The sequence below is a fragment of the Nicotiana tabacum genome, chromosome 3 (genome assembly GCF_000715075.1).
Source record: "Nicotiana tabacum cultivar K326 chromosome 3, ASM71507v2, whole genome shotgun sequence".
Taxonomy (NCBI): domain Eukaryota; kingdom Viridiplantae; phylum Streptophyta; class Magnoliopsida; order Solanales; family Solanaceae; genus Nicotiana; species Nicotiana tabacum.
This window is the reverse complement of record NC_134082.1, coordinates 208,781,392-208,807,028: the sequence shown is the minus strand read 5'-3', so window position 1 is coordinate 208,807,028 and position 25,637 is coordinate 208,781,392. Positions and strand designations below refer to the sequence as shown.

Below are 25,637 nucleotides of genomic sequence, written 5' to 3'. Positions count from 1 at the left end.
CTAATTCTGGTGTACTTTATTTGGGAGGAAAAGCTGTAGGTATACATATGTGACATTTTTCTTTCCCTTTCTTTAGGCATCTGTAATGCGAAAACTCATTGTCCTAATCAATACGAATTTGCGCTAAGTAAACTCATTAGGAGGTGAATATTATATACCTTGTGGCTTTTTCCTTCATTAAAGAATATTAAGGATAATATATACATTAGAATCACAAGTATAAGGGGAGAGAAGGCAAAGTGGGAAGACAAGGATAACACATCAGTATATGATCAATATGTACATCGCTGTGAGTTTTTAATTTCCTAATTTATATTACATGTATTTTTATCATTATTAATGGAAAGGCATGAGTATCCTGTTGAACTATAGACTAATTTTTAACTAAACATCTTATATTTGCGGGTCCGATTACCACCTTGGACTATCTCAAAATGAAAAAAATATCACCCTAATATTAGATAACCAGATTCATGACAGTCAGTGAATACACGCGCTGCCACGTGTTATTTCATAATATTTTCTTCTTTTTCTTTACTTCTTTCCTTATTTCTCACTCTATCACATTTCCTTTCGTTTTTTCTTTTTCATTCTCTTACTTTTTCTTCTCTCGTTATTTTCTTTCTTATTTTTCAGTTTTTTCTAGCCTTGGTTGTCGATGCCGTGGTAGTAAAGCTAAATCTTGATCCTTCTTCAACAGGTCAATGTTCTATTTGGTTGGGGGGAATGCTAAAAATTTAAGAATGTTGATGTTAGATTCTGTACGAATAAGTATATTTATCATTAATCAACTCTTGCAAGAAAAAGAGTCCAACCAAAACACCACTCTATTCTTCCAAATTGTACTACACTATGTCCCAAAATCCCAACCATAACACAATTCCTCCCAAACCATCGGACATAAATTCCCAACAAGCATTAATGGAAACTGATTCCTCTTCTTTCAAGGACAAACTAATGGCAAATGAACCCAATAATAATATATCTATTCAATCACTACTGCCACATCAAAACCCCATGGAAACTAACTTAACTCTTAGTAACGAGGATATTCAATCACATGCTCAACATAGTGATACATACACTGTGCCAATTACAAAGGAAGACAACAAAGAATTTACTACCCGTAAAGATTCTCCCTCATAATTAACTACAAGGAAAAAGAATCCTTCATGATGTTTTGAAAAGAAAATTAATTGAACTTTAGAAACCTTCAGAACCGTTTCTACTAATCGATCTGTGAGAAGACTACTATATTGTGCGCTTCAACAAAGAGAAGAACATGATAAACTCACTACAAATTGGACCATGATTTATATTTGGACACTTCCTCTCTGTGCAATGCTGGAAACCAAACTTTGTGGCAGCACAAGCAAAACAATCCTTCACTGCTATCTGGATCAGGCTCCCTCAATTTCCTACAGAATTTTACGATGGGGAAATACTACAAAAAGTGGGAAGCACAATAGGTAGACTTCTAAACATAGATGCTTGCACCTCAGCAGACATATGAGGTCGTTATGCACGATTATGTGTTGAACTATCTCTTAACAAGCGGGTGAAATCATTCGTCTTCATAAGTTCTCATAAACAACAAATTCTCTACGAAGGTAAGAATTTACTTTGCAAGAACTGTGGTCGCCTAGGCCATTCTACAAGACAGTGCAAATTGATGAGGCACAATATTACAGAAGAAACAACACTAAGGAACAACAACAGTCAATCAACTCCAGTACACGAAGACAAAGTAGAAGAATGGAAGACGGTTTCTTTCCACAAGGGGAAAAAGAAAGATACAACAAAAGCTTCAACAAAGATAATAGAGAGCATTCCAGTAACAGGTATAAACGGCAACATTTTTATGCCAACACTGGTAAGTACTTGACCTCTCAAAAAATTTCTTACAGAAATAAACAATCCTTAAACACGTCCACAACTCTGTTAAATTCTAAAGAACTTTCCAATCAAAAAGTAAAAACAAAAAACCATTTTTCTCCACTAGAAGAAGCAGACACGGTTTTGGAAAAAACCCCAACAACCCTAATAAATCTTTTAATAAGGAAAATATTTTTAATAATAAAGTAATATACTCGCCACCACAAACAGACACACTAGACCCCACCCCCTACTCAGGAGCCCACCTCATCTCCCCACCTATCACCTTGCATGCAATCCCCTAATGATATGCTTATTATCAATAATCTCTCCAATAATAGTTCTAATAAATCACATTTTCCTTCACAAAACACGGAACAATCATTTGCTCTATAAAATGACTCTCTACATGCATTCACTAACTTAAAACACATGGCAACAAGGTAGAATACTTCTCAACAAATGACCAACTTAAATTTACACGTAACCCAGAACCAATTTCTTCTACTGCCTATTAAAACGGGTACTCTAACCCACTCCAATGACATGCAAATAGAGCTCATAATCATTGAAAACCTAGAAGTTGCTTTGCAAGATTCTAAGAGTAACATTTCATCCACTATAAAACTTCCCATATCCAGCAATAATGCCAAGGATTCCAATCTAAGTGAGAAGGCGCTACCGCCTGATACAGCTACAGAGAATAAACCACTCACAGGACATGGCAAATACACCACCACTACAAAATCAAATTCCAAACCCACGAAGGATCCTTATCCAACCCCCACTACCATAAAATCACCAACCCATATTATGGGTGGAAATGGGTCTGGTGGGACATGCCATCTCTTTCAACATCATGTTGGACGGCAGGAAAACTGTGATTGTGCTACAAAATACTCACTATCTGACCCAACTAATTTCGGAGGGTGTTCGTCTAGCGATGAACAATTACATGAATCAAGTTTGGATAAACAATGTACTACAACCAATTGTTCCAAATATGTCTGCCAATCTCACTCAAGTAATGAGGGGGGAATAGAATCTTCCACCTCATTTTGTCCCAATCCAGAGCACATCTCCAATAATGGAATTACGATTGTGTCACGACCCAAATTTATGGGCCGCGAGGGGTACCCAGTACCTTACCCATACCAACATAACATATCATTCTTATAGTACTTTTATTAGAAAATGAGCCAAATGGGCCATCATGGGCTAACTAGAATAAACATAGAGGAATACTCAATATAGGACGGCCCAACCTGATATAAAAACTCATACATGTGACATACAGGCCTATAAGGCCAATGTGATCCATTATACTTAAAATATAGGCCGACAAGGCCATACAAGTATCTGTATATATGACATCTGTCTACAAGCCTCTAAGAGTACATACTTATCACAAAGGTCGGGACAGGGCCTCGCTATACCAAACAATACACGTCTAAATCATACTGACCAAACAAGAAACTCCCGAGCAAATGGAGCGCACTAACATCTTTCGCTGATCTAATGGCCTACTTTGAGGATGCTCGACTTGTCTATCGGAACCCGCGGGCATGAAACGCAGCATCCCCAGGCAAAAGGGACGTCAGTATAAATAATGTACCGAGTATGTAAGGAATAAAAATTAGTAAATAATAGACATGAGAGAAACATGGAGTAAAAGACTCGACATGTAAGTCTGAATAACTCTGTGAATCATTAATATGTATCATGCCAAGCATATGCGTATAAATTACATGTCGTGCATAGGTACATGTGTTATAACATCATCAAGCCTTTGAGGGCATCCCATCATATTATCTCGACCACTGTGGGCAAAATCATCAACGTATACCAGCTGATCAGGTGGTGATGTGTATATAACGTCGTAAACTTTTTCCCATATACCATATACATATATACGCGTATATAATGCCAACTGGTCATGGGTCAATGTAAATGAATGCAATACATGAGAAGTACGTCAATAAAATCCGTCGGAGTGTCATAAGACCATTTTGCCTTTGATTAATATCATGAAGTAAACTTTTTTCAACTTATGTATTTTTTTGAAACACATGAATAGATGATAGAATAACAAGGTATATGGGAATTCAAGAACATAGACACTTCTAATACTTCTATGAGTAAAGTCTTTTATGAAAGTTGTGCATTTTCTCATTTCGTTTGTATTGTGTGGATCATGCCAAAATGAAAGAAGGGATAGCTTTAATCTACCTGAGCCGGTTCTCTTGACAATACCTCTAACACACATTAATTATGACAAAATACATGACGGCAAAATCGAAGTAGGGAAAAATTCATATGATATTCTTGAGAAAGATTGTACCGGGCTTTCTTTGAACTAGCCATTCACGTTGGATCTTGTAAGATTTCAGAGAAAATTCACGTTGGATCATTGTCATTTTCTCTTTTAATGGTATAGGAATGTTATCTTAACTTTGAAAAGTCCTATACTTTTCCAATAAAGAGGCCAAAAACCCTTTACGTGTAAATGAGTTGTCACTTTGTATAGTGACTCATTTGTATAATTTGCCATATAATATAATAGCTTAAAGAGTCATTCTTGGGGTTTATGGGGTGCTTCCACGTGAGTGCCCCTCACTTATCTAATTATTCACCCCTTTTCTTAACCAATCCATTAATTTCCCCACTAGCTCAATAATTAACCAATTACCCACATAATTAAGAATTATCTCAAATTACTTGAAATACTATTCCTTATTAATACACTTTATATATCATACTATCATGGCCATATGGTACCTTGTATGGCACTAATTCATAAATACCATGTATTATAGCTCGGACCGTATTTTATCCCAAATTGTCAAACTTCGAGGAATTTCATTTTCTTCGATTTGCTTACTCTCTCTCCTTCATGAATATTCTCATCACTTGTTTGGAATAACATAATACTTATAATCCCAAAATAATCCCATTCCCGAGCTTACGTCGATTAACTTACGACGAAACATTAACGTACAAAAAAATATGGGATGTAACATTTCATTTTCGAGCTCTCATCAATTTATTTATGGCATACTTTCATATACGAAAATGTGGGGTGTAACATCATCCCCCCCGTAGGAACATTTGTCCTCGAATGTTGGTTGATGTACTTGTTATTCTCATAACCAGCAACTCTTGCGAATACTTTAGTACTCCTCTTGCCATTTAGGCAACTGTTTTGTAAATGAATCCCAAAGGCCATGGCATTCCCCCCTTTAGGCCTCTTTCTTGCACCACGACTTGTAGTTAGAATCCTTCCAATCTCGTAATTGTTGTTACCTTCTATCAAGTAGCATGTACGACTCTAACTTTGTAAGTGTGCATATGCGGCTCTTCCTTCCTTTTACCTCCAATTTTTAGCCAAACTCTAGGCCTCACTTTATATACAGAGCTTGACAAGATGTCCCTCTGGGCATCTATAGGTATACTGAAGTTCTTCATTTAGTACTTTTGTTGAACTTACGAATATTGTTATATCTTGTTTCATAGACCCAGTTATCTATCCATATGAATTTACTGCATCTAGATGGGTCATACTATACCATAAATCTTACTTTGATTTATCGCTGCAGAGGTCTTTTACCAAACTCCAGGTTACTCTTGTTGCTTATCCTATATGTATGAATCTAAGTCCTTTAACTCTTCTTCATTACTGTTCATCTTAAGACTGATAGCCTAATCTCATCTCGTACCGTACAAATTTTACCCATCCATTGTTGATTCACCTCAATATTGATTTGCATCGTTCCATTGATGATTTGAAACTTCTTACCTAATATATTACCACTAGGCTTACGTTGCATCATAGAACATTTGAAGTGATTTTCCTGATCCACTTTAGGGGCGATATTGTACTTCAGTAATTGTATTTTATAGCATCCCAATGCGATTCACCTTACATGGGTATTTTAATTCCATACAATTCATAAAATCTTCTTCAAATCATTACTCAATTGAAGGCCCAAACGTCATCCTTTATCTGTCGCAATTACACCCTTATTATACTACCAGGGCAACATTTCATCTCTTCTAAATGTTGTTAGTCTCAGACTCCTTTGAGTTCATTCAGACTATACTAAACTTTTCATAACATAGAGAAACCAGTAGCTTTCTTATTTTCATGGGCTTAATCTTGAGGACTTATCCATTTTGTCACCTTCTCACTTGCCCTTTTCTTATCCTTACTCATATATTCTTAAAACTTTATCGCTTTACCCAACTTTAGCTTGCAACCTACACATATCTATTTATTATTCGCCACCTTCCTTCAACTTGCTTGCACCATAAATTTTCTTGTGTTATTCTGGAACATCAAGCGAGATGTCGCATCATCTCTAACTCTCCTTTACTCTCTTAGCTAGACCTCTCGATACTTAGAAACCATAAGTTGGAAGATCTATCACTGATGATGTTGCTATCATTCCTGGATACTAAATCCCAACGCTTCTAGCCTTTTGTCTAAATTATGGACAATTCACAACCTTCTGCATTTGAATATCTCGTACATTGTTCACCTTTACCTTACTTACCTTAATATCTTGCATCACATCTTCTATCTCTTTCATGACCTCCCTTCCACATAGGTATAATTCACATCCACAACTCGAAGCTCTATTATAATATTTGCACCTCTGGTGCATACACAATCCGGTGGGAGCTTCATATTGACTTCTTATGAGGATGGTGCAATTCTGACTGGCTTTATCATAGAGCCGTTGTAGAATATGGTTGTTGTACTATCTCTCCTGTATCTCTGATATTAAGAGTGATTCTGCAATGTTCTCGATCATGATGTCTATAATTTTTTGGATCTAATAATCAGACTCCTGATTTACTTGGTTGACGTAACTCTTTAGTTTCCTCTTCCCTCTGATCAACCTTTATGTAGGCTTAAGCTATATTTTGATCTGCAGCTCATGATATTAGTTATTACTTTAGCCTTTGGATGGATGCTATGGAATATTATGATACCATCATCTAACAATTCAATTCTTGGTTTATGACTTGGACTCAACTCTTTCCTTTTAACTTATACCGGAGTCTTCTACGGCTGTATGATTGTCAACATATACGCTACATGGATAATACTCCAAAATCTAAAATGCATTCATAGGGTAACTAACTCTGGATCATTGATTGAATAATTCCTTTCATTCCTTCTCAGCTTTTTAAACGTAAGCTATTACTTTCCCTGGTCTTTCCGCCTCCTTGTTGCGTGCCTACTTAGCTTGTCTTAGTTCCCACGCATGCTGGAATTTTCATGCAACTTCATATGATCTCGAGTATTACTTTTGATTTTACTTCCCGTCCATTAGCCATAGTAGGTGTCACTTTCTCATGGAGTGTATACGATGTTGTTGTGAGACTGTTGTTACAAGACCATTTCCTTTTTAGGTCAATGTGCTTAGGTTGCAGCCTTCTTCCTTATTTCCTCAGCTAGTCTTTCATTGTAGTACTTAGGGAGGACCTTCTGACTTTTTTAAAGCTACGAGCTTATTACATCGTATACTTGACGGAATTTTTGATGTCCTTCCTCGCATATAATTATCTGTGGTTACTTACCTCCACGCCTTTGTGCTTGTAGGGTTGCTTCTAAACTTGATATTTTGACTATCTTCCTAGTGACATTCTCTTTAATTTCTGTAATACTCATATGATACCTCTAACTACCTCAACTCCTATCTGAATATTTCTCAAGGATTATGATGTCATATCTACGACAATGAATTCCCCATGTTGGGGTTCACTATGTTTATCTTGTATGATTTGTTGATTTATTTGTACCCTCTTGTCTAGCCATAACGAGGCTCTTCCTGAATCAACAACTAACTACTCGTTGTCCCATTCTCATGTCAATATTCCGCGTAATCTTTCTTGGGTCATTTCCTTTGTCTTAACCTACATCCCGCACTGGCTCATTATCTATCAATAACATCTCGGGAAGGAACCCTTGCTTTCTTTCCTTGACGTCGTGTTTGCATAATGTTCTGGAATCGTAGCATATAAGTAGGATTTGAGTAAGGGCAATCTCATCCCTTTCTCATTTTTATCGCATTCTTCCTTTACCACTCCATAGTTACTAGAACCACTTAATTCTGACCTAATGCCATATCACTTCATATTCCCCCTTTAGAGGAGTACTAAGATTTAGTGCTACGATGATCTACGTATAGATGATTTACCTCTTCATCTTTGGCATCTTTTCACATCATCGATGACCCTTACTCGTCTCGCAGTAATCTTTATATACCAAGGATAATAAATTTCCTTACTCGCGAGGGTGACACTTAGTGTAACTGGTACATGCAGTCCTTTAAGCTTAACTTTGCTCGCATTGCGTGCTTTAGGGAAGCGTCTGAATGACTATTCTCTGAATTTCTCATGAATCTTCTTATATTGTTCATTCTATTATCGTCGGAACACAATATGAAGACATTATCAAATCACTCAGTCCCTAATCCATGTTTAGTTTATTTTGTTTACCAGCCCATACTGATTTCTATTACTCTAGAGGTCTAGCTTTTCCTACTGGTAGTCGCATTGGAGTCACGAACTTATTTCTCGAAATGAGGATATGATTTTATGGCCTATATTCTTTTGTTGCATCAAGGTCTGTCACCTCTCGTCTTTTCCTTCCATTGACTATGGACTCTGTAATACTTGTAATACTGCTATTTTTTTAATCTACTGTTGTCACCCATGTATCATATCTTACTTGTAATGCTTTATTAACTCTCTTCTTATTCCCCTGCTAACATTTATGTCTCACTACCTTATTATGAAAACTTCAACAAGATATTATTTTGCTTTTAGCTCCCCTTGCTCCAACCACTAGCTCTTCGGGTTGCCTAATATTCTCTCTCTTCTTGGGACAGGAGCCACACTAAGATAATATTTATCCCTTTCAAGGCTTCCAGTGCCTATCTTTGTATTTTTTTTGAATACTCTAGCATTCTTATCTAGCTATACTATTCTAGAGTGCACCAGCTGGGTATCTCACAAGGAGATCTATTAGCACATTTGCAATATCCTTCGGAAATATCAAGTATCGCAAATAATTCATCCATCACTTTGGGTTACTCTAATCCCAGCCGGATCCTGATATCCCATCCTCCTCTTAAACCATATTTTTAGCTCCCATGGGCATAACCGAGATGAGTGTGGCCAATTGTACATACCTCTGTTAAAATTGAAGGTGACTTAAAATGCTCGTTATTGTATAGATACAATCAATTTGGAGCCAAATTTGAGAGGAAAAGCGGTAATTGAGGATTGATTTGGCCTTGGAAGTTTGAGGTAAGTATTTGGTCTAACCTTAGCTTGAGGGATTAGGAGTTGAGTCTTATTTTGCTACGTGCTAATTGTCGAGTACGATGTATAGGCATGGTGACGAGTATCTATACGTTGGTGTCTAGCATGACCGTGAGTCTTTATTTTGCGGATATTCTGATTTTGTTGTATATTTCATATCTTAATGATGATTTCTATATATTGTAGAAAGCATGTGAAAGAAATTGTGATCTTTGAACTTCGAGGAGCATTGGCTCGAGTTATAATACGAATTGTGAGGGTATATGAAATAATTGAATCCTTTGGAGCATTGACTCAAGTGGTAAAGTGAATTTTAAAGTAAGAAGTGAAAGAAAGAGAAAGAGTTATCAAATGGTTCCATTGCCGGGATTTAGCTGTTTAATTGTATTCCCTTGCTAGGATTTCTACCATTATTTGTCTACTCCCTTGCCCCTTTGTTGGGATTGTTGTTAGGGTGAGGAAGAGTGTTAAAAGCACGAAGGGTGATGACGTACCTATTATGATGATACGTTTGATTTGGTGAGAACGAGAGTAAAAGCACGAAGGGTGATGTCATGCACATTTTTATTATTGATATTATTTGGGTGAGGACGAGAGTAAAAGTACGAAGGGTGATGCCGTGCAAATTGTTGATTTCTGATTATTGTTAACATTCTGGATTTGTTGCTTCTTCCTTTTATTGAGGTTTTCTATTTGAAACTGTTACCTCTCCTAACATGTTTCCCCTTCCCACATTTACTGGTTATTTCTGTATTTTTCCTTTTCGCTTTACATATAGATATTTGAATTGCACAGGTTATTTGGTAGTCTGGTCCTAGCCTCGTCACTACTTCATCGAGGTTAGGCTAGGCACTTACCAGCACATGGGGTCGGTTGTGCTGATACTACACTCTGTGCTCTTTTGCACATATCCAGGTTTTGGACAGCAGCAGTAGCGTAGGAGCCAGCCTTCAGTCCACCGAGATACCGAGGTAGCCTTGCAGGCGTCTGCAGGCCCGACGTCTCCTCTATCTTAAATTTCATTCTGTTATCTTATGTATTCGAGACAAATAGTGTTATATTTCTTTCAAACGGTTGTATTTAGTACTCTTAATAGTTCGTGAGTGATGTGACACCAGTTCTCTGGTAGAGGCATATGTTGACTTTCACATTATTGTTCAGCTTATTTAATTTAGGCCTTCCGCTTATTTATTTAATTCCGTTGTTTTCATGTTATCGCTGATAATTGTTAAAAAAAGTAATTTATTAATGAAAAAGGTAGTTAAGGATTGGCTTGCCTAACTCTCACTAGTAGGTGCCATCACGACTCCCGAGGGTGGTAAATCTAAGTCATGACAGATTTCTTTAACCATTCTAATGACATAGATTACCTCCAGCAAAGAGCAATTCTTGCTTCGACTTTTGACATGGTGGAATCTATCAATGAATAAATGGTTTCACTCAATCACAATCCTGAGAAGATGTATTTGAGTTCTAATATGTTTTGTATGTTTGATCATGCTTTTACAGAGCAGTCCTAATATCAGAAATCGGTCAACATTATGCGGTGTCTGCCAAACTCAGGTTCCCCTGCACCAACAATATGGCCGAGTATGAAGCTTGCATCTTAGGAAATGGCCATTGACATAAATGTTCAAGAGCTGCTAGTGATTGGAGATTCAGACTTGCTTATACATCAGGTACAAGGAGAATGAACGACCAAGAACTCCAAAATACTCTCGTATCTGCATCATGTACAGGAATTGAGAAGGAGGTTCACGAAGACGGAATTCCAGCATGTTCCCAGAATCCAGAACGAGTTCACCGATGTATTGGCTACCCTATTGTAAGCACGTGATTTTTGCCCTATGTGAGAATTACTCCCAAAAAATTCAAAATAAAATAATTTTCCTTTGTGTACAATTTTGAGAATTTTCGTGGCATTTTTGGATAATTATTTGTATTTGTTCGTGCATGTTTATTTGTTAAATTAATAAAAAAATATACAAAAAATATGTCGCATTTGCATTTAGGATTTAATTCTACAATTAGGAGCAATTAAGTTTGTTTTACAAGAACAAAAAATCATAAAAATAATGTACGTTGCATTTTTAGCATTTAATGTCCAAATTGTGTGATTTTATCGTAATTGCTATTTAATTGTGTGTTAATTGTTATTAAGGGTTAATTAGCATTTTTATAAATTAATTTAAGTTCTATAGTATAATTTAGGATTTTTAGAATTTAGTTTTAGTTTAAGAAAAAATAAAAGAAGAAAAAAAGAAGCAATGGAAATAAGAAGAAAATCGGATTGGGCCACCTTTTAATTTAAATCAACCAGGCCCAAACCAAATAACCACCACCGCCGACCCAGTCCGCCCCATAACCCAAACGAATCCTAACCCCCCATTTTCATATTTTCATTTTGCCAACCCCAAAACCCTAAAACCACCCGCCCCCCTCTCCTCTTCATCTTCCCCAAACCACCCCCGTCCCCCTCACGTCCCATGGCTGCCCTCCTCACCACCATTTACTCTAAATGACCACCAGCCACACACAGCCACACCTGCCACACACAGCACCAGCCATCCATGAACATCCCCACCTCCCCGTCCATTCTTCTTTTCCGTCGTCGGACCACCCAAGTCGACCCCCGTGGTCCGCCATTGACGAGCAGCAGCGCTGCTGCGTCGACCAGTCACGACCCTTGTCGTCCACCCAAACCACCCGTCGATGACACTGCCTACGACCACCACCAGCTTCGTCGCCCAGTTCGTCGTCACACCGCCTCCAGCCTCACGTCCAAACGACCCCTCCAGTCGCCGGAAAAACCAATACGACGCCTCCCTCACGTCCAAATAACCATAGCTGCTTCGTCATTCATCGAACACCAAACGCAGCTGCTTCCTTCTTCAGCCCATCGCACAGCCTCACAAACACCATTTCCGTCCAGTTTCATCGTCAAATGACCACCCCTGGAAACTCAGCTACTGTCTTGCCGTTCTTCAGGTTCAATCCGCCGAGGTCATTGTTTGTTGTTCTGAGTTCGTCGAGGTTAAAAGAGAAGGTGGGTTTTCGTTGAGTCGAGATCCGGTACGTCGAGGTTGTTGTCCGAGTTTCTGTTCCATTGCGGTCATTTCTGGTTAGTTGGTTTAAGTTTCATTTTTGTCCGTATTTTGTTTGATATTTTCGGATCTGAAATCAGTATATGTTTGATTTTTTCTTGTTCGTTGTTTATCATTTCTTGATTATTTCTTTAGTTTGTTTTTATTCATTTGTCTTGTTTAGTTTTAATATAGAAGTGTGTTAGTTTAATCACTTGAATCCTTTATTTTTGTTGTAATGTTGTTAGATTTAATTTGAAGTTCAATTGATTGTTGAGTTTAGTGATTTGAATCTACTTGTTTGTTATGTTCAATTTGTTACTGTTATTGAATCTGAAAGTATGTTTGTTGTTAAAAATGTTGTTCAGTCAAAATGATTTCAGTTGTTTCTTTATTGTTCATTTTATGGTTTGGTTCCCTGAATTCTTAGTCTTTGTTTTGATGATATTTGACATAATCTGATTTTCTAGCTTAAATTTGTTGATGAAATTTGATTAGGAATTGGTTATAGCTGTTGTAGTTTGGTTAATTTATTAGGTGAATTGGTTATAGCTGATGGGGTAGAATGGTAAATTATAGTATTTTCAGGGGTAGAATGGTAATTTCAGTAGTTTCAGGGGCATTTTCGGGATTTTAAGTTTTAAAAAATAATTAATTTGAGTATTTTATCCACTAAGTACTAATAATATTAAATTAATACATTTTTAATACATGGTGGGGGACAAGACAAGTGGTAGTTGGAATTAATATATTTGTTTAATATAGTGGGGGACAAAGCATGCGGTAGTGGGGAATAAGAGAATTAAATAAAGAAAAGATATGTGTTAGTGAGAATTAATATTTGTTTAATATAGCGAGGGGACAAAACATTAAGTAGTGGGATTCAAAAGGGGAATGAGGAGAAGATGGTGGGATTAATTTAAGTGCTTCAAGTTTGGCTATAAATAAGAGAGGTTGACACAAGTTAAGGGGGGGAGGAAGACATTCTGGAAATCCAGAGAGGGGTTGAACATTTTTCTGGAAATCTTAAGAGAGTGCTGGAGAGTTTAAAAAGAGAAAACAAAAACAAAGTAGTCGACGAGTTTAGTTTTGGGTTTAATACACGCGTGGTTGAGTCTGTTTGTAGTGATGTTGGTTGTCGTTGTTTAGTCTTTTACAAACATTTGGGGTTGTTCTATTGAGCTTGTTTGGTTTTCTTCAAATTTTCCCGGGCCTCAAATCTGGTTTGAATTGCTGCTGTTGGGTTGTTGTTGTCTTGCCGTGTTATTACTGTTGCTGACTGCTCTTTCATCTTCTTGTATTGCCATTTCCAGGTACACAGCTGTAACCTTGGTCATTTGTAAGCCGAAAACATAAGCATGAGTATACATGAAGATTTGAAGCTTTAAGTTTGATCTAGCTTTTCTACTGATTTGTATATTAGGATATCTCATTCATTAATATCATGCAAATGCCTGCAGAATGCATAAACTGGACTGTTGAATCTATTTCTACAAACATGTGAATAATGTTAGTAACTAATATTCTCGAATGTTAGTGATTGATGTTAGCCTAATGTCGATTTTTTAAGCATTGACGCATTTCTTCGACAAGTCGTAAAAAGATTAAAAAAAATGGCTTTGTATTACACATAGTCAATTCCAATAGTTCAAGTCATCTAATAATGTTAGTTTAAATTAATCAAAGAATAGTTGGTTTGTTTTGATATTACCGGGTGTCAATCTCGTGTTCTATTCATAATCTCAACTTTAGTGTTATTAACTAATAGAATAAGGAACGAAATAATCTCCCTTTGTACAAGCTCGATTACAATTTCCCATTTGCATTTGTCTTAGACTAATAACTAATAGGTCACGTTTTTTTTAAGCATGTAATTAATTTGGAGATTTTCTTTTAGAGACAAACTTAATAAAAATGTAGTCATTTTAGGATTGTCCTTTTAAAATAAATGAGATGAACCTCGCTGGATAAACACATAAATGGCGGGGCCCTCGTTAAATGTATGTATTAAATACATAGATTCCGGGACGGGCTGTTTAGCAAATTTCACGGCCCTACCCAAAATAATGATACGCTAGTCGCTTTAGGCGCATATTTAATAATGTTATCTTCTTAAACTCGGGTGCACATTTATGTGACCCAAATCCAAATCTCAACGGAGTCGAAATGTGTCGCTAATCAATGGTGCATTGATTGTGACGTGGTTCGAGATGCATGTCCATGACGTTGCAAATTCCTTTAAAAAATAATGAATGAGACGAGCCTCGACAAACAAGAATACACAAATTGCGGGGCCCTCAATGGATAGTTATTTCGAATGCTTAGATTTCGAGATAGGCCGCATAGCGAACTTTACGGCTTTTCTAAAAATAACAACGCGTTAGTCTTTAGGCGCGTATTTAATAATATTATTTTCCTAAACTCGGGTGCACATTTATGTGACCCAAATCCAAATCTCAACGAAGTTGGAACGTATCAAAAATTGCGGGTACATTTATGTGGCGCAATTCGAGATGCATTCTCACGACGTTGAAATTCTTTGAATAAATAATAACAAAGTGGTAAACAGTTAAAATTTGCACGTAGGTTCATAATTGTATAAAATCAGATAATCAAGCCGAATGTGACAGTTGAGCGACCGTGCTAGAACCACGGAACTCGGAAATGCCTAACACCTTCTCCCGGGTTAACAGAATGCCTTATCTGGATTTCTGGTGCGCAGACGGTTAAACAGAGTCATTCTTTTCCTCGATTCGGGATTCAATCGGTGACTTGGGACACCATAAATCTCCCAAGTGGTGACTCTGAAATAAATAAATAAATCCCGTTTCGATTGTCCTTTAATTGACAAACTCCTCTTTGCGCCCTTTTGCGGGGGCGCGGGTGAAAAAGGAGGTGTGACACCTATCATCTATGATACAGCATCCCGACAAGAATTTCATTGATCTCATTCCGGTGAAAATCCACAATCAGCCAGCTTATTGTGCCCATGTTGAAGAGGAAGCAGACGAAAAGCCTTGGTTTCATGATATCAAGGAGTATTTGGCAAAAGGAGAGTACCCAGAGCTTGCTAATCCTACTCCGAAACGAGGTTAAGCCCTACCTCCATCTGCATCTGCATTGCATAAGGCTACTATTCTGCCTTCCAATCTGCATAAAGCTACCATCTGCCTTCCGAGGTTAAACGCTACCTCCATTTGCATCTGCATTGCATAAGGCTACTATTCTGCCTTCCAATTTGCATAAGGCTACCATTCTGCCTTCTAATTTGCATAAGGCTACTATTCTATCTTCCGAGACTAAACGTTGTATCCATCTGCATTTGCATTGCATAAGGCTACTATTCTGCCTTCCAATTTGTATAAGGCTACCATTCTGCTTTTCGAGGTTAAGCTCTACCTCCATCTGCATTTGCATCCTTGCATAAGGCTACTCTCTTGCCTTTCGAGGCTAAGCTCTACCTCTAATTTCTTTGAAACTAAGTGTTATCCCAAGCACAATTTATCTCGCTTCTCTCACGGGCTAAGCTCTGCCCTTCAATTCGCAAGACTGAGCTCTGTCTTGTCCGCATCATACTAATGCATCCTTCATGGGCTGAAATATCTCCAACTCATCCAAAGGCGTCATCGTTCGGAGGAACCATCTTCATAGATCGAAAACACCATATCATGGCCTGAGGATCTCTTTCAATCTTTTGCATATCATTATTCAAAGGCATCATGGTTCGGAGGCACCATCCTCATAGCCCGAGAATATGATTTCATGGCCTACGAATTCTGCATCAAACAGCCCATGGCCCGGGACATCATGGTCTAAGGACGCCATTCCTAACCATCCGAAGACAACATTCATGGTCCAACGGGAACTTGCATCATGTTTAAATTTACGCACAATATATGCTTGTATTGCTTATTTGCAGGTAATCTGGTAAGCAATGGCTATCCTAGCAGGAGCGGTCCCGCTCCAGTTTTTCTAACCATTCCTGTAAACCGTCCACTCACCTAGCCCTAGATGTCGCGTCCGTTCTTGAAATCGTTTCATCGGTATACTCCGCCGATGGATCCTGAACTACATACACCCCGATTCCTGTAAAACCAGGGATATGTAGGCAACTCAAAAGCCAAGGTGTGGCCTAAATCTTCCCAAACCGTTTCGCTCGGTCAAAATTGGCCATCATTTCTTTACTCAAAAACATTTTCATCCTTCCCGGGTAAAGAGAGGTAGCTGTTGTTAACCAATTTCTCCCTATATATTTTTAATATACAAAATACCTTCAAAATAGCATATATATGCATATATAAGCATGTCCAATGTTTTTATTATTTTTTCATAATTTTAAGGCTTTAAATTGATTTATTTTCTCCCCTTTTTCCATAAAATACCTAATAATTATTTCCAAAATTATTGTTTTGATAATTCATCTATTATATTTCTATATTTATGTCAAAATATGGCTAATTTAATTTTTACATATTTTTATAATTACATTTAGTATTTTTAAAGCTAAATTGCATATAATTGCAATATTAGCCCTTTTAAGATTTAATTATGTTTTATATGTATAAAATTGGACCCTGTATTTTTAAATTATTAATTATATATTTTAAATTATTTTGGCACATTAATTTATTTTCCAAAAATTACCTATTATTTTTTATAAATTAAATGGAATAAATTGGCTATTTAAATAACAGCCAAATTTGGCTTTCAATTATAGCCAAAATTGGACCCCTTTCCAGCCCAATTTCACACCCTAATCACCCGACTCATACCCTATTAAACCTTACCCAAACCCGGAACCCACCTACCTTTTTAATCTCGACCGTTGATATCCCAGATCAACGGTCCAAACACACCCTTTCCTTTTTAATTTCACCTGACCCCTAACCCTAGTCTCATAATTCGGAGACAGCAGCCCTCAAACTCTCTCATCTCCAAATTCTCTCTCAACTCACCCTAACCTTAGTCGTCGTCACCGGCGAGAACCTCCTTCCTATGGTGTTTTTGTGCCTTCTCCGACCACCTCTGGTATCCTATACTCCATGGCTCTTCGACTTCATGAGTCCTTGAGAAGATCTCAAGGAAATCCAACCTGCTCCGGTTTGAAACTCATTTACTGGCCTGTCTCCGGCCATTCTCGTTTGTAAGAAAGGATTTCCTCTTATTTTTTCGTTTGAATCCATGAGTTTTTAACCGATTCTCTTCATCTCTACTATTTTCTGAAAACCCTAGTTCTCTATTGTTCGGTTCTTCTCAGATCTTTATAGATCTGAGGTGATTCGAGTATTATTAAGCGTTTTCCTTTAAAAATCTCCTGTTTTAACTAACTATTTCAATTTTAGTCATTCTTTTCTAAAACTAGGATTTCTCGGAGTTCTTTTACGCATGTTCTAACTGATTTTGTTATGATTAAACCTTTTCCCGTGTTGGTTTTGACCGATTTTGTGCTCTTACTGCTTTTAACTTGACTCTGTTAAAATCCCTATTTTTTAAAGATTTTCTTTACTTTGTTTCTATGAATATTAGCATGATTCTCTTTACTTTGCTTCTATGAGGATTAACATGCTTTCTTTACTTCGTTTCTGTGTGTTATCCTGCTTACTTGAAGTCCTGTAATTACCCTACTTCGAATATGTTTTCCTGAATCCCTAGCCTACTTATGTCGCTTTTGTGTGACTATGCTCACTTTGTTTGTTCATCTCTTGCTTCTTTTTGTGGCTATGCTTCGAATATGTTTTCTTGCTACGTCTGTGGACCTCCTCTATTTATATGTTGAAAGTGCAGAGTCATGACTCCCTTTTGATTGATTCTGGTTTCCTTAATTGATGGTGATTGAAAATTTTCTTTCAAAACCCTAAAAGCTTTGCCCCGTCTGTTAAATTGACTGATTTTCTTACCATATTTGCTATGATACTTATTTCTACTGAGTTGTGTCCTTAATCAAGGCTTTACAAATTTGGTCCTAATTGACTACTCTATGCTACTGAATCTCGACTCCTACCTTTCCACTTAATTTGATTAGTTGCTTGCCTTAATTAATTTTCCCTTGCCTTGTCTGCATTGCTACTTAATTCTTACTGATTGTTTCCTTAGTTTAAAAACTTTCTGAACCTAGCCTTAAATACTTGCTCTATACTGGTACTATTTTGAAATCTTTCCTTATTTGTTATACTCTAGCCATGTATGATTTTTTTCCTTACTTGCCACCTGCTCTTACCGTTTACACTGACTCCCTTAATTAAAGGGAGATTCGAACCAATTTTTTATATTGAGTTCTATAATTACTGAAGAATTGATTCTTGCCTTATTTTTAATCATGTTTTCAAACTACTATATAAATGACTCTCTTCTACAGTCTTAACACATGAACAATTAGTTCAAAAACACACACACACACACACACACATAAAAATTTTCTCTTCTCTGTTACTTGTGTTAATTGTTGGCCTAGCCGGCTAAAACCTAAGGCTAGATAGTGGAGTTGCACCTATTTTTACATTCTGCATTCTTCTTCTTTAACTGGTATGTCTCTAGTTTAAATTTGATACTCAACTTTATGTGTTCCCTGCCTATACATCCGTGCTTGTTCTTGTACTAGTTATTTAATTTGTTTCTATGTTTGATGTTATTAAGCATGTCTAAGTTCTGCCTTATGTGTAATCATCATATCAGACTTTACTTAGTTCTATGACACTTGCCCATCATGTTCACTTAGTTCCCTTACCCCTCCCTTAACTGGTATGACCATATAGTTACTTAGTCTTCTAGTGCATTCTATTGGCCCTAATGGTATGTCAAATTTTGTTCAACAAAACTCTTGTATTCAACATGATCGTGTTGCATTCTTCCCTATATTTTAAATGTCTGTTACCATGACTGATTTGTTCAGTAGACTCATAGTTGTTCTGTATATTTGTTGTGTCAAATGTTTCCCTATTTATGTGGTTCCAAACTTATATGTTCCCAGTCCCTTCACCCCTATTTCTAAGTCTACTTGTCAAGTAAATCTAGGTATTCTATGGTTAATTGGGTTGTTTGCTGAGTATGCTTTTCTCAAAGAATGATTTCAAAACTGATAACTCCTAGTATCTTTAAAAACTCTTTTTGAACCTTTTCACTTCTAAACTGTTTTACTAAGTCTTTTATCACTATGTCAAGCACTCTCATTCTACTCTTAGACCACTAAGTTCTGCCCCTTTTGTTTGAGCCTTGCCTTGGGACCCTTGAGCTCCCTCTGAACTTGGCCTTTCCACACTGCACTTACTCTATCTTGGCTATGAAATCTGGGTGTGAGCACTGCCCGGGATCCCTTGAGGTCCTTAGGGAACTCTGACACACCCAGATATGAGAAAAAGCTATGAACAATCTTGGCACTTGAGGTGATTTATTACATAACTCAGAGAGGAAGTCTTAATCAGGTGTTGGAAATCTGGGCCTGTTTTTTGGCTCTCTGTAGGGTAACTTTTACCTTTCTTTTCTACTTATGTAATTCATTTTAGTATTGGTCTGTAATAATCCGATGTAAACAAGTATTGGGGCTGGCTAGTGAGAAGGGAAGGGTAGTTATATATGCTATCAACATCGATGGGTAGAAAGCATGCCTTTAGGTTTACATTTCCTATATGTGTATTAGAATCCATGTGTAAGATCAACATATTCAAAACATGTCATGCATTAGATACCATGTTCTTAGGTTTACTATTTTAGAATCTCATTTGACATCATTTGATCACTTAGAAATTCTGCTTTAGGCTAAATAACAGAATTAATATAAAATGTTTCTCCTGCACTTAGAAACCATGCTCTAGGGATTCTGCATATTCTGCAATCATTCTGCATTTTTCATATGCGCCCGTTATATACCCTGTTTTAGGAACTCGCTCAGTCACACCTAGTTAAACCAATAATGCATGAAAAGGGACATAAAACAGTCTCATATTTGATTATCTTGTTTGAGTGAAATTGGTCACAATCCCTGCATGTTTTTTGCAACATTTAGAACAACATGTTTTAGGTAAAAACAACTTCCAAACTGTTTCAATAATTCTGGTAACTGCTGCATATTATTTTACGCCTAGGCAAGCCTTAGGTAATAAACTTAAATAAAAACCAGAACTGTCTTTGTTCAACTGCCAGTATGTTAAAATCAGTAGGCAAGCCTGATTAGGACTTCCTATTTGAGTTATCACTTAGATACCATACTTAGGATCTAAATTCAGACCTTAAGTGTGTATGAGTCATGTTGTTTATGTGTACTGTGTATAGAGGTATATCTGAGCCTTTCATCTGTCTTCCATGCTCCCCTTAATTGAAGTCCTACTTGTTTATTATATGTCGCCTTAGTATTTTGCCTTTGAACTTGAGGGTCTGCCTAGAACCCCTTCTTATAGGATAGGAGTCCTAAGTTCCTCCGGGATTGATAGGAAGGGACGGGCAACAACATGCAATATGAGTCGAGACCAACCCTCACTTTAATTACGTTCACGGGGCGGGAAAGGGTAGATATGGACATGATGACCGGTGCGTTAATACCACGTGTAGCCCCTCTTTGAGAAGTATTATACCGGGTATTGCATTGATGTGATCCATATTATAAACAAACCTAGGACACCCCCTAACATTCCCGAATATACTTAGATTGTAATTCTTTTCAAAATCTTGCTTTTTCATTAACTGCTTTCCCAACATCTGTGTACTTAAACTCAAATCCCCTATTATTTGAGTCATACTTGTTTATTTACTACTTGTACAAATTCATAAAAACTGTTTGGCCGGGAACCACACTAGTGGATCCTGAGGGGTGCCTAACACCTTTCTCTTAAGATAATTTCAAGTCCTTACCCTATCTCTGGTTACCAAACGTAGTTATAAATGAACCTTATATGTGCCCTAACGCACCTTAAATCGTTAGGTGACTACTCTTCAAAAATGTAAACCCCCTTTCCCAAAAGGAAAGAGTTGTCCCAACCAAAATATCATAAACCCAATTTCACGAGAAAAAAAAGGGCGCGACTTTAGGGCAACGTGCAAACTGACTTCGACAAGGTCTGCGATCGATACTCCCCCCTGGCCAGCTTGAGGCACTTCGATCCCTGGGGCGGCTACATTATCGTTTTCTCCATGGAAACCGAGGCCGGCGCGAGTGGATACTGCTTGCGAGTTAGACATGTTGATTCTGAAATAAAAAACACTCACGAGAACAAGCGTAAAGTAGTGTGTGTTACGAATAATACCAGGCAATCACTATTATCCTCTGTTTACCCTTAAAATTATATAACAATTAAACTTGTAATGTGGTTTTAAGGACACGTAATTTCACCTAATACCAATTGATAAGTGTAAAGAGTAATAATAGAAATTAACAATAATATAAAGCAAATCAGTGTTTGAACGGAGTTCAGCCGTCGAGCTTGAATACTCTCGAACTAATTTGTGCTAGAGCAATTAAAATATAACAAGCTAATAAACAAGAATATGAACTAAAGAAAAAAGCATTATATTGCTTTGATATCTCAGAGTGTAAGGTATCTACAAAATGATTAGAACCCTTTTTATATAGTAGAGGAATCCTATCTATGGTACAATTTTAATTACGGAAGTAAATCCCATGATTAACCTAAACAACCACCCTTGATTTGATCTGTTCCGGGATTTCCGCCACGTTCTTCGACCGGTCACGGATATCTCGCTTTTCTGTTATTGCGCTTTACTCGAAGTCTGTCCTACTTGGTCTCGATCGCTACTTGCCTCTAACTCGATAGATACCTCGATTCTCGAACTCGGTACCTTGTCTTCATATTCTGGTCTGATCTACTACGAGACTGACCTTCGATGTGACCCTGTGATCTCGATCAAATAGTAAATTCAGATAGACCCGATTTTAACCGTATACAAATTAGTGTGAAGAGTAAAAGACTTTTTAGTGATACATACATAAGGGTAATTTTGAAAAAATAAATTGATCACTTATTATGGACAAAGGATATTAATATTACCCTCCCAAAAAAGAAGATAAAAAGTAGTCTAGATACATGTGCAAGTTGAGCTTGTGCAACACAACACACAACTTTGGAGTACATAAATGTTTCCAAATCTTTTCTCGCTTTGAGAAATCTCTTGTACCCCCCCCCCCCCCTTCCGCCCCCCCCCCCCCCCTCCCCCCAAAAAAAGAAAAAGAAAATAGGAGTTCTGATACTTACAAAAGTAGAAAGCAAAATTCAGACAAGTCCAACTATAGGGGCGCAGACTATAAGCTGGCACAACACGTCCCCCTTCAACATATATAAACAGAAAATTCCTTAAAGAGAGATCTAAAGAAAATCAAAGTCAACAATGGGGCTATTCTCCTATACTGTCGCCGGCGGTGGATTCATTCTAATCGGCGCTTGGGAATCTTTAATCTCCTCCTCCGCTGCCCTGAAAAATTCATCACCGTCTTCCACTTCCCAATCGTTGACAGAGAAGCAAGCCCAAGATTCTGTTTTTTCTTCATTAATCACCTATGTATCAATCTTAATCCTTTCAATTCTCTTCATTCTCAATTCCCTTTTATCCCTTTTCGATGCACTTAACTCTAAAGATCAAATTGGTTCAGTGCTTCAATTGCAGGTAATTGCAATTTCTCTTCTTTTCTTGCTCTATTCGGTTTTAGGCTTAATGACCCACTTAAAAAAATCTTATCTTTTACCTTCCAAGATCCTCAATATGCTTTGCCTTTTTGCTTTTGCTGAGGAATTTTTGCTTTTTTACCTTCAAAAGAAAGACCCAAGTGGAGTTGAGAATCGTTACTATGATCTCTTGCTTGTGCCTATTACTATTTGTGCATTTTGTTCAATTCTTGAATTGAAAAATCCCAAATTGAAATATGCTAAATTGGGACGTGGGATTGGGTTAATCTTGCAAGGGATGTGGATTCTGCAAATGGGGTTTTCTTTTTTCTCTGATTTGATAGCACAAGGTTGCTCTTTGCATGAAAAGAGTAGAGGTAATTATACGGTTAAGTGTAAAGGTCATCCCGAGTACCATCGTGGTCGAGCTATTGCTACCCTTCAGTTCAATTGTCACCTTGCTCTTCTTGTGACTGTTATTGCTTTTGTATACTCAATTGTGTGTAAAAAGAATGGTATTGGCCGTGAACATATGCGGTATAGACCTATTGGAGTTGAGATGCAACACTTGGAAATGGATAGTCAAGGTCACTTTACGTTGGACTCTGATGAAGACGACGATGAGAATGGGATAAAAGAAGAGAGGAACGAGGAAATGCAAAAGGCGATTGTCGCAGTTCCTGAATCAGGAACTAATGGCTATCATAACCATCCTTGAGCTGAGGTAATCCATGGTTAGAATTTTTTGTTACTAGGTATAAGGATCTATTCTTTGCAAAGGTAGTTATGCTTTAGACATTGGGGTTCTCTTTGTAAAAAGGAGTTGAGAAAAAAAGGTCTTATGCTTTTTCTGTTTGGTGATTCTAGTTCAAATTATGGTATTGTGTTAGAAATTCTTTAAACCAATTTAAATATGTTCTCGTTTGTTGTGTACGGAAGACTTGCTCTTTGATACTAATGATGAATAAAATTTTCTTATTCAATAGGAGCTTTACTATATTTCCAGTTCATAGTTCATTTTCTATATTTGGACTTTTAAATTGTAGATGAACTTTCTTGTAAAACTTTAGAGTTGAGGCTGTTGAGCTTCAACTTTTTCTAGACACTAGACATTGCATAGATAAGTGAAGATCTTAGAAGTAATGCACTTCCTGTGAGCATCTCTAATTGAGCATGCTGTAGATAAGCAAGGAGAATTTGGTTTAATGGACATGACGTATCCATTCTATCTGGTGTTTCTAACAATTATGTAAAAAGATGAGGACACAATGCTTAAAATATACGGACAATCTCAGATGTCTATTATTTAAAACATGGCCACAATACAAGTTAACGCTTGCGTTAATGTTTTTAATCTTTCCTGACCCGAGGGTCTATCGGTAACAACCTCTCCGCCTTCTTAAAGGTAGGGGTAAGGTCTACGTACACTAACCTCCCCATACCCCACTTGTGGAACTACACTGGGTATGTTCTTGTTGTTGTTGTTGCTTGCGTTAATGTTTTCCCTTGAACATCCTCTCTACGTGTTTTCCTGAAACTGATTTTGTGAGATTTGAGCATACCAGTACTGGAAGAGTTTGGAAAAAGGAGAAAATAATGATGTTTTGGCTTATATTTATAAAAAGAAAAAAAGATAGTGATGCTTTGGATTCCACTATGTCTGCTCGATAATATAGTGTGGTTATATTTTTGATAAACATCTCTGACTGCTAGTTTGAATGCCATAATTTCTGATCTGGAAATATCTATATTACGCTGATAAAAACTATTCGAGTTATGCATTCTTTGGCCTAACATTTGTAATAGAGGTTTTGACTAGGCTGCCCACTTAATCCTGCTACAGCTGCTCTAGTGCCTCTTAGTTAACCAGCACAAATGGTCTACGCTATACCAATTAGATTTAGGTAGAAGGCAGCACGAAGCATGAGTGGTATCACCGTGTTCTGAATTACAAGAATTGGTTGTAATTTGGAATTTTGGATAACTTAAATGCATTTTGATGAACTATTGCCTTGATCCTGTTAGACAATCTTATCATATTCATAGGTAGGACATACTTATGTAACGTTTTTCCTCAAAAAGTATCTCTGATGATCATTGAGTAAAAGAAAGGTAGAATATTTTAGAGGCTTTAGATGATTTTAGTACTTTGCAGCTGGGCGTTATAAAGAGACTGGAGTTGCAGAGTTTCACTTTTCAGTCAGTGGTTTTACTTCTCGCCTCTAATCCAATTACATGATGATCTGACCATCTAAGAGAACTTGATTTTCTAAAATATTGCGTAAATCTGTTGATTTCCAATAGTACTCGATGAGGTTATCTTACTCTGTGGATGTGAATTCATGCACAAGGTTTAAACTGCATTAATCTACCAAAGTGAATCCATGTCTGGTTTATATTGAAAGGTTTTTACATGGTTACTACTCTCTGATTAAGGGGGGTGACTCACTAACTTCGTTGCATAGAAACTATGTTAGTAGGGATTACTATTGGCAATGGCACAGTGCCGATCCTCGTGTTTCTCTCTCTCTCTCTCTCTCTCTCTCTCATGGTGTTGGACCCAGCTTGTGCTACTCAACTATTTAATCGAAAACCTGTTACGTCCTACCAGCATAGTTACCAGATAATTCTGCTGATCAAAGCTTAGGCAGGTGAAGAGAAATCAGTTAACATTTTGTCTTTGCCAGGATTTGAACCTTGGCTTCCCATTATTTTCACTTACTTCATTGACTACTAG

General features: G+C 37.2%; 1 protein-coding gene across 1 annotated transcript; it reads left to right on the top strand.

The window, feature by feature from the left end:
• Nucleotides 1-22,519: 22,519 nt before the first annotated feature.
• Nucleotides 22,520-23,883, top strand: LOC107829945 (uncharacterized). The gene has a single exon (XM_075250512.1). It carries the CDS (start codon nt 22,626-22,628, stop codon nt 23,616-23,618), a length of 993 nt encoding a protein of 330 aa, XP_075106613.1. The 5' UTR covers nt 22,520-22,625; the 3' UTR covers nt 23,619-23,883.
• The last annotated feature ends 1,754 nt before the right edge of the window (nt 23,884-25,637 follow it).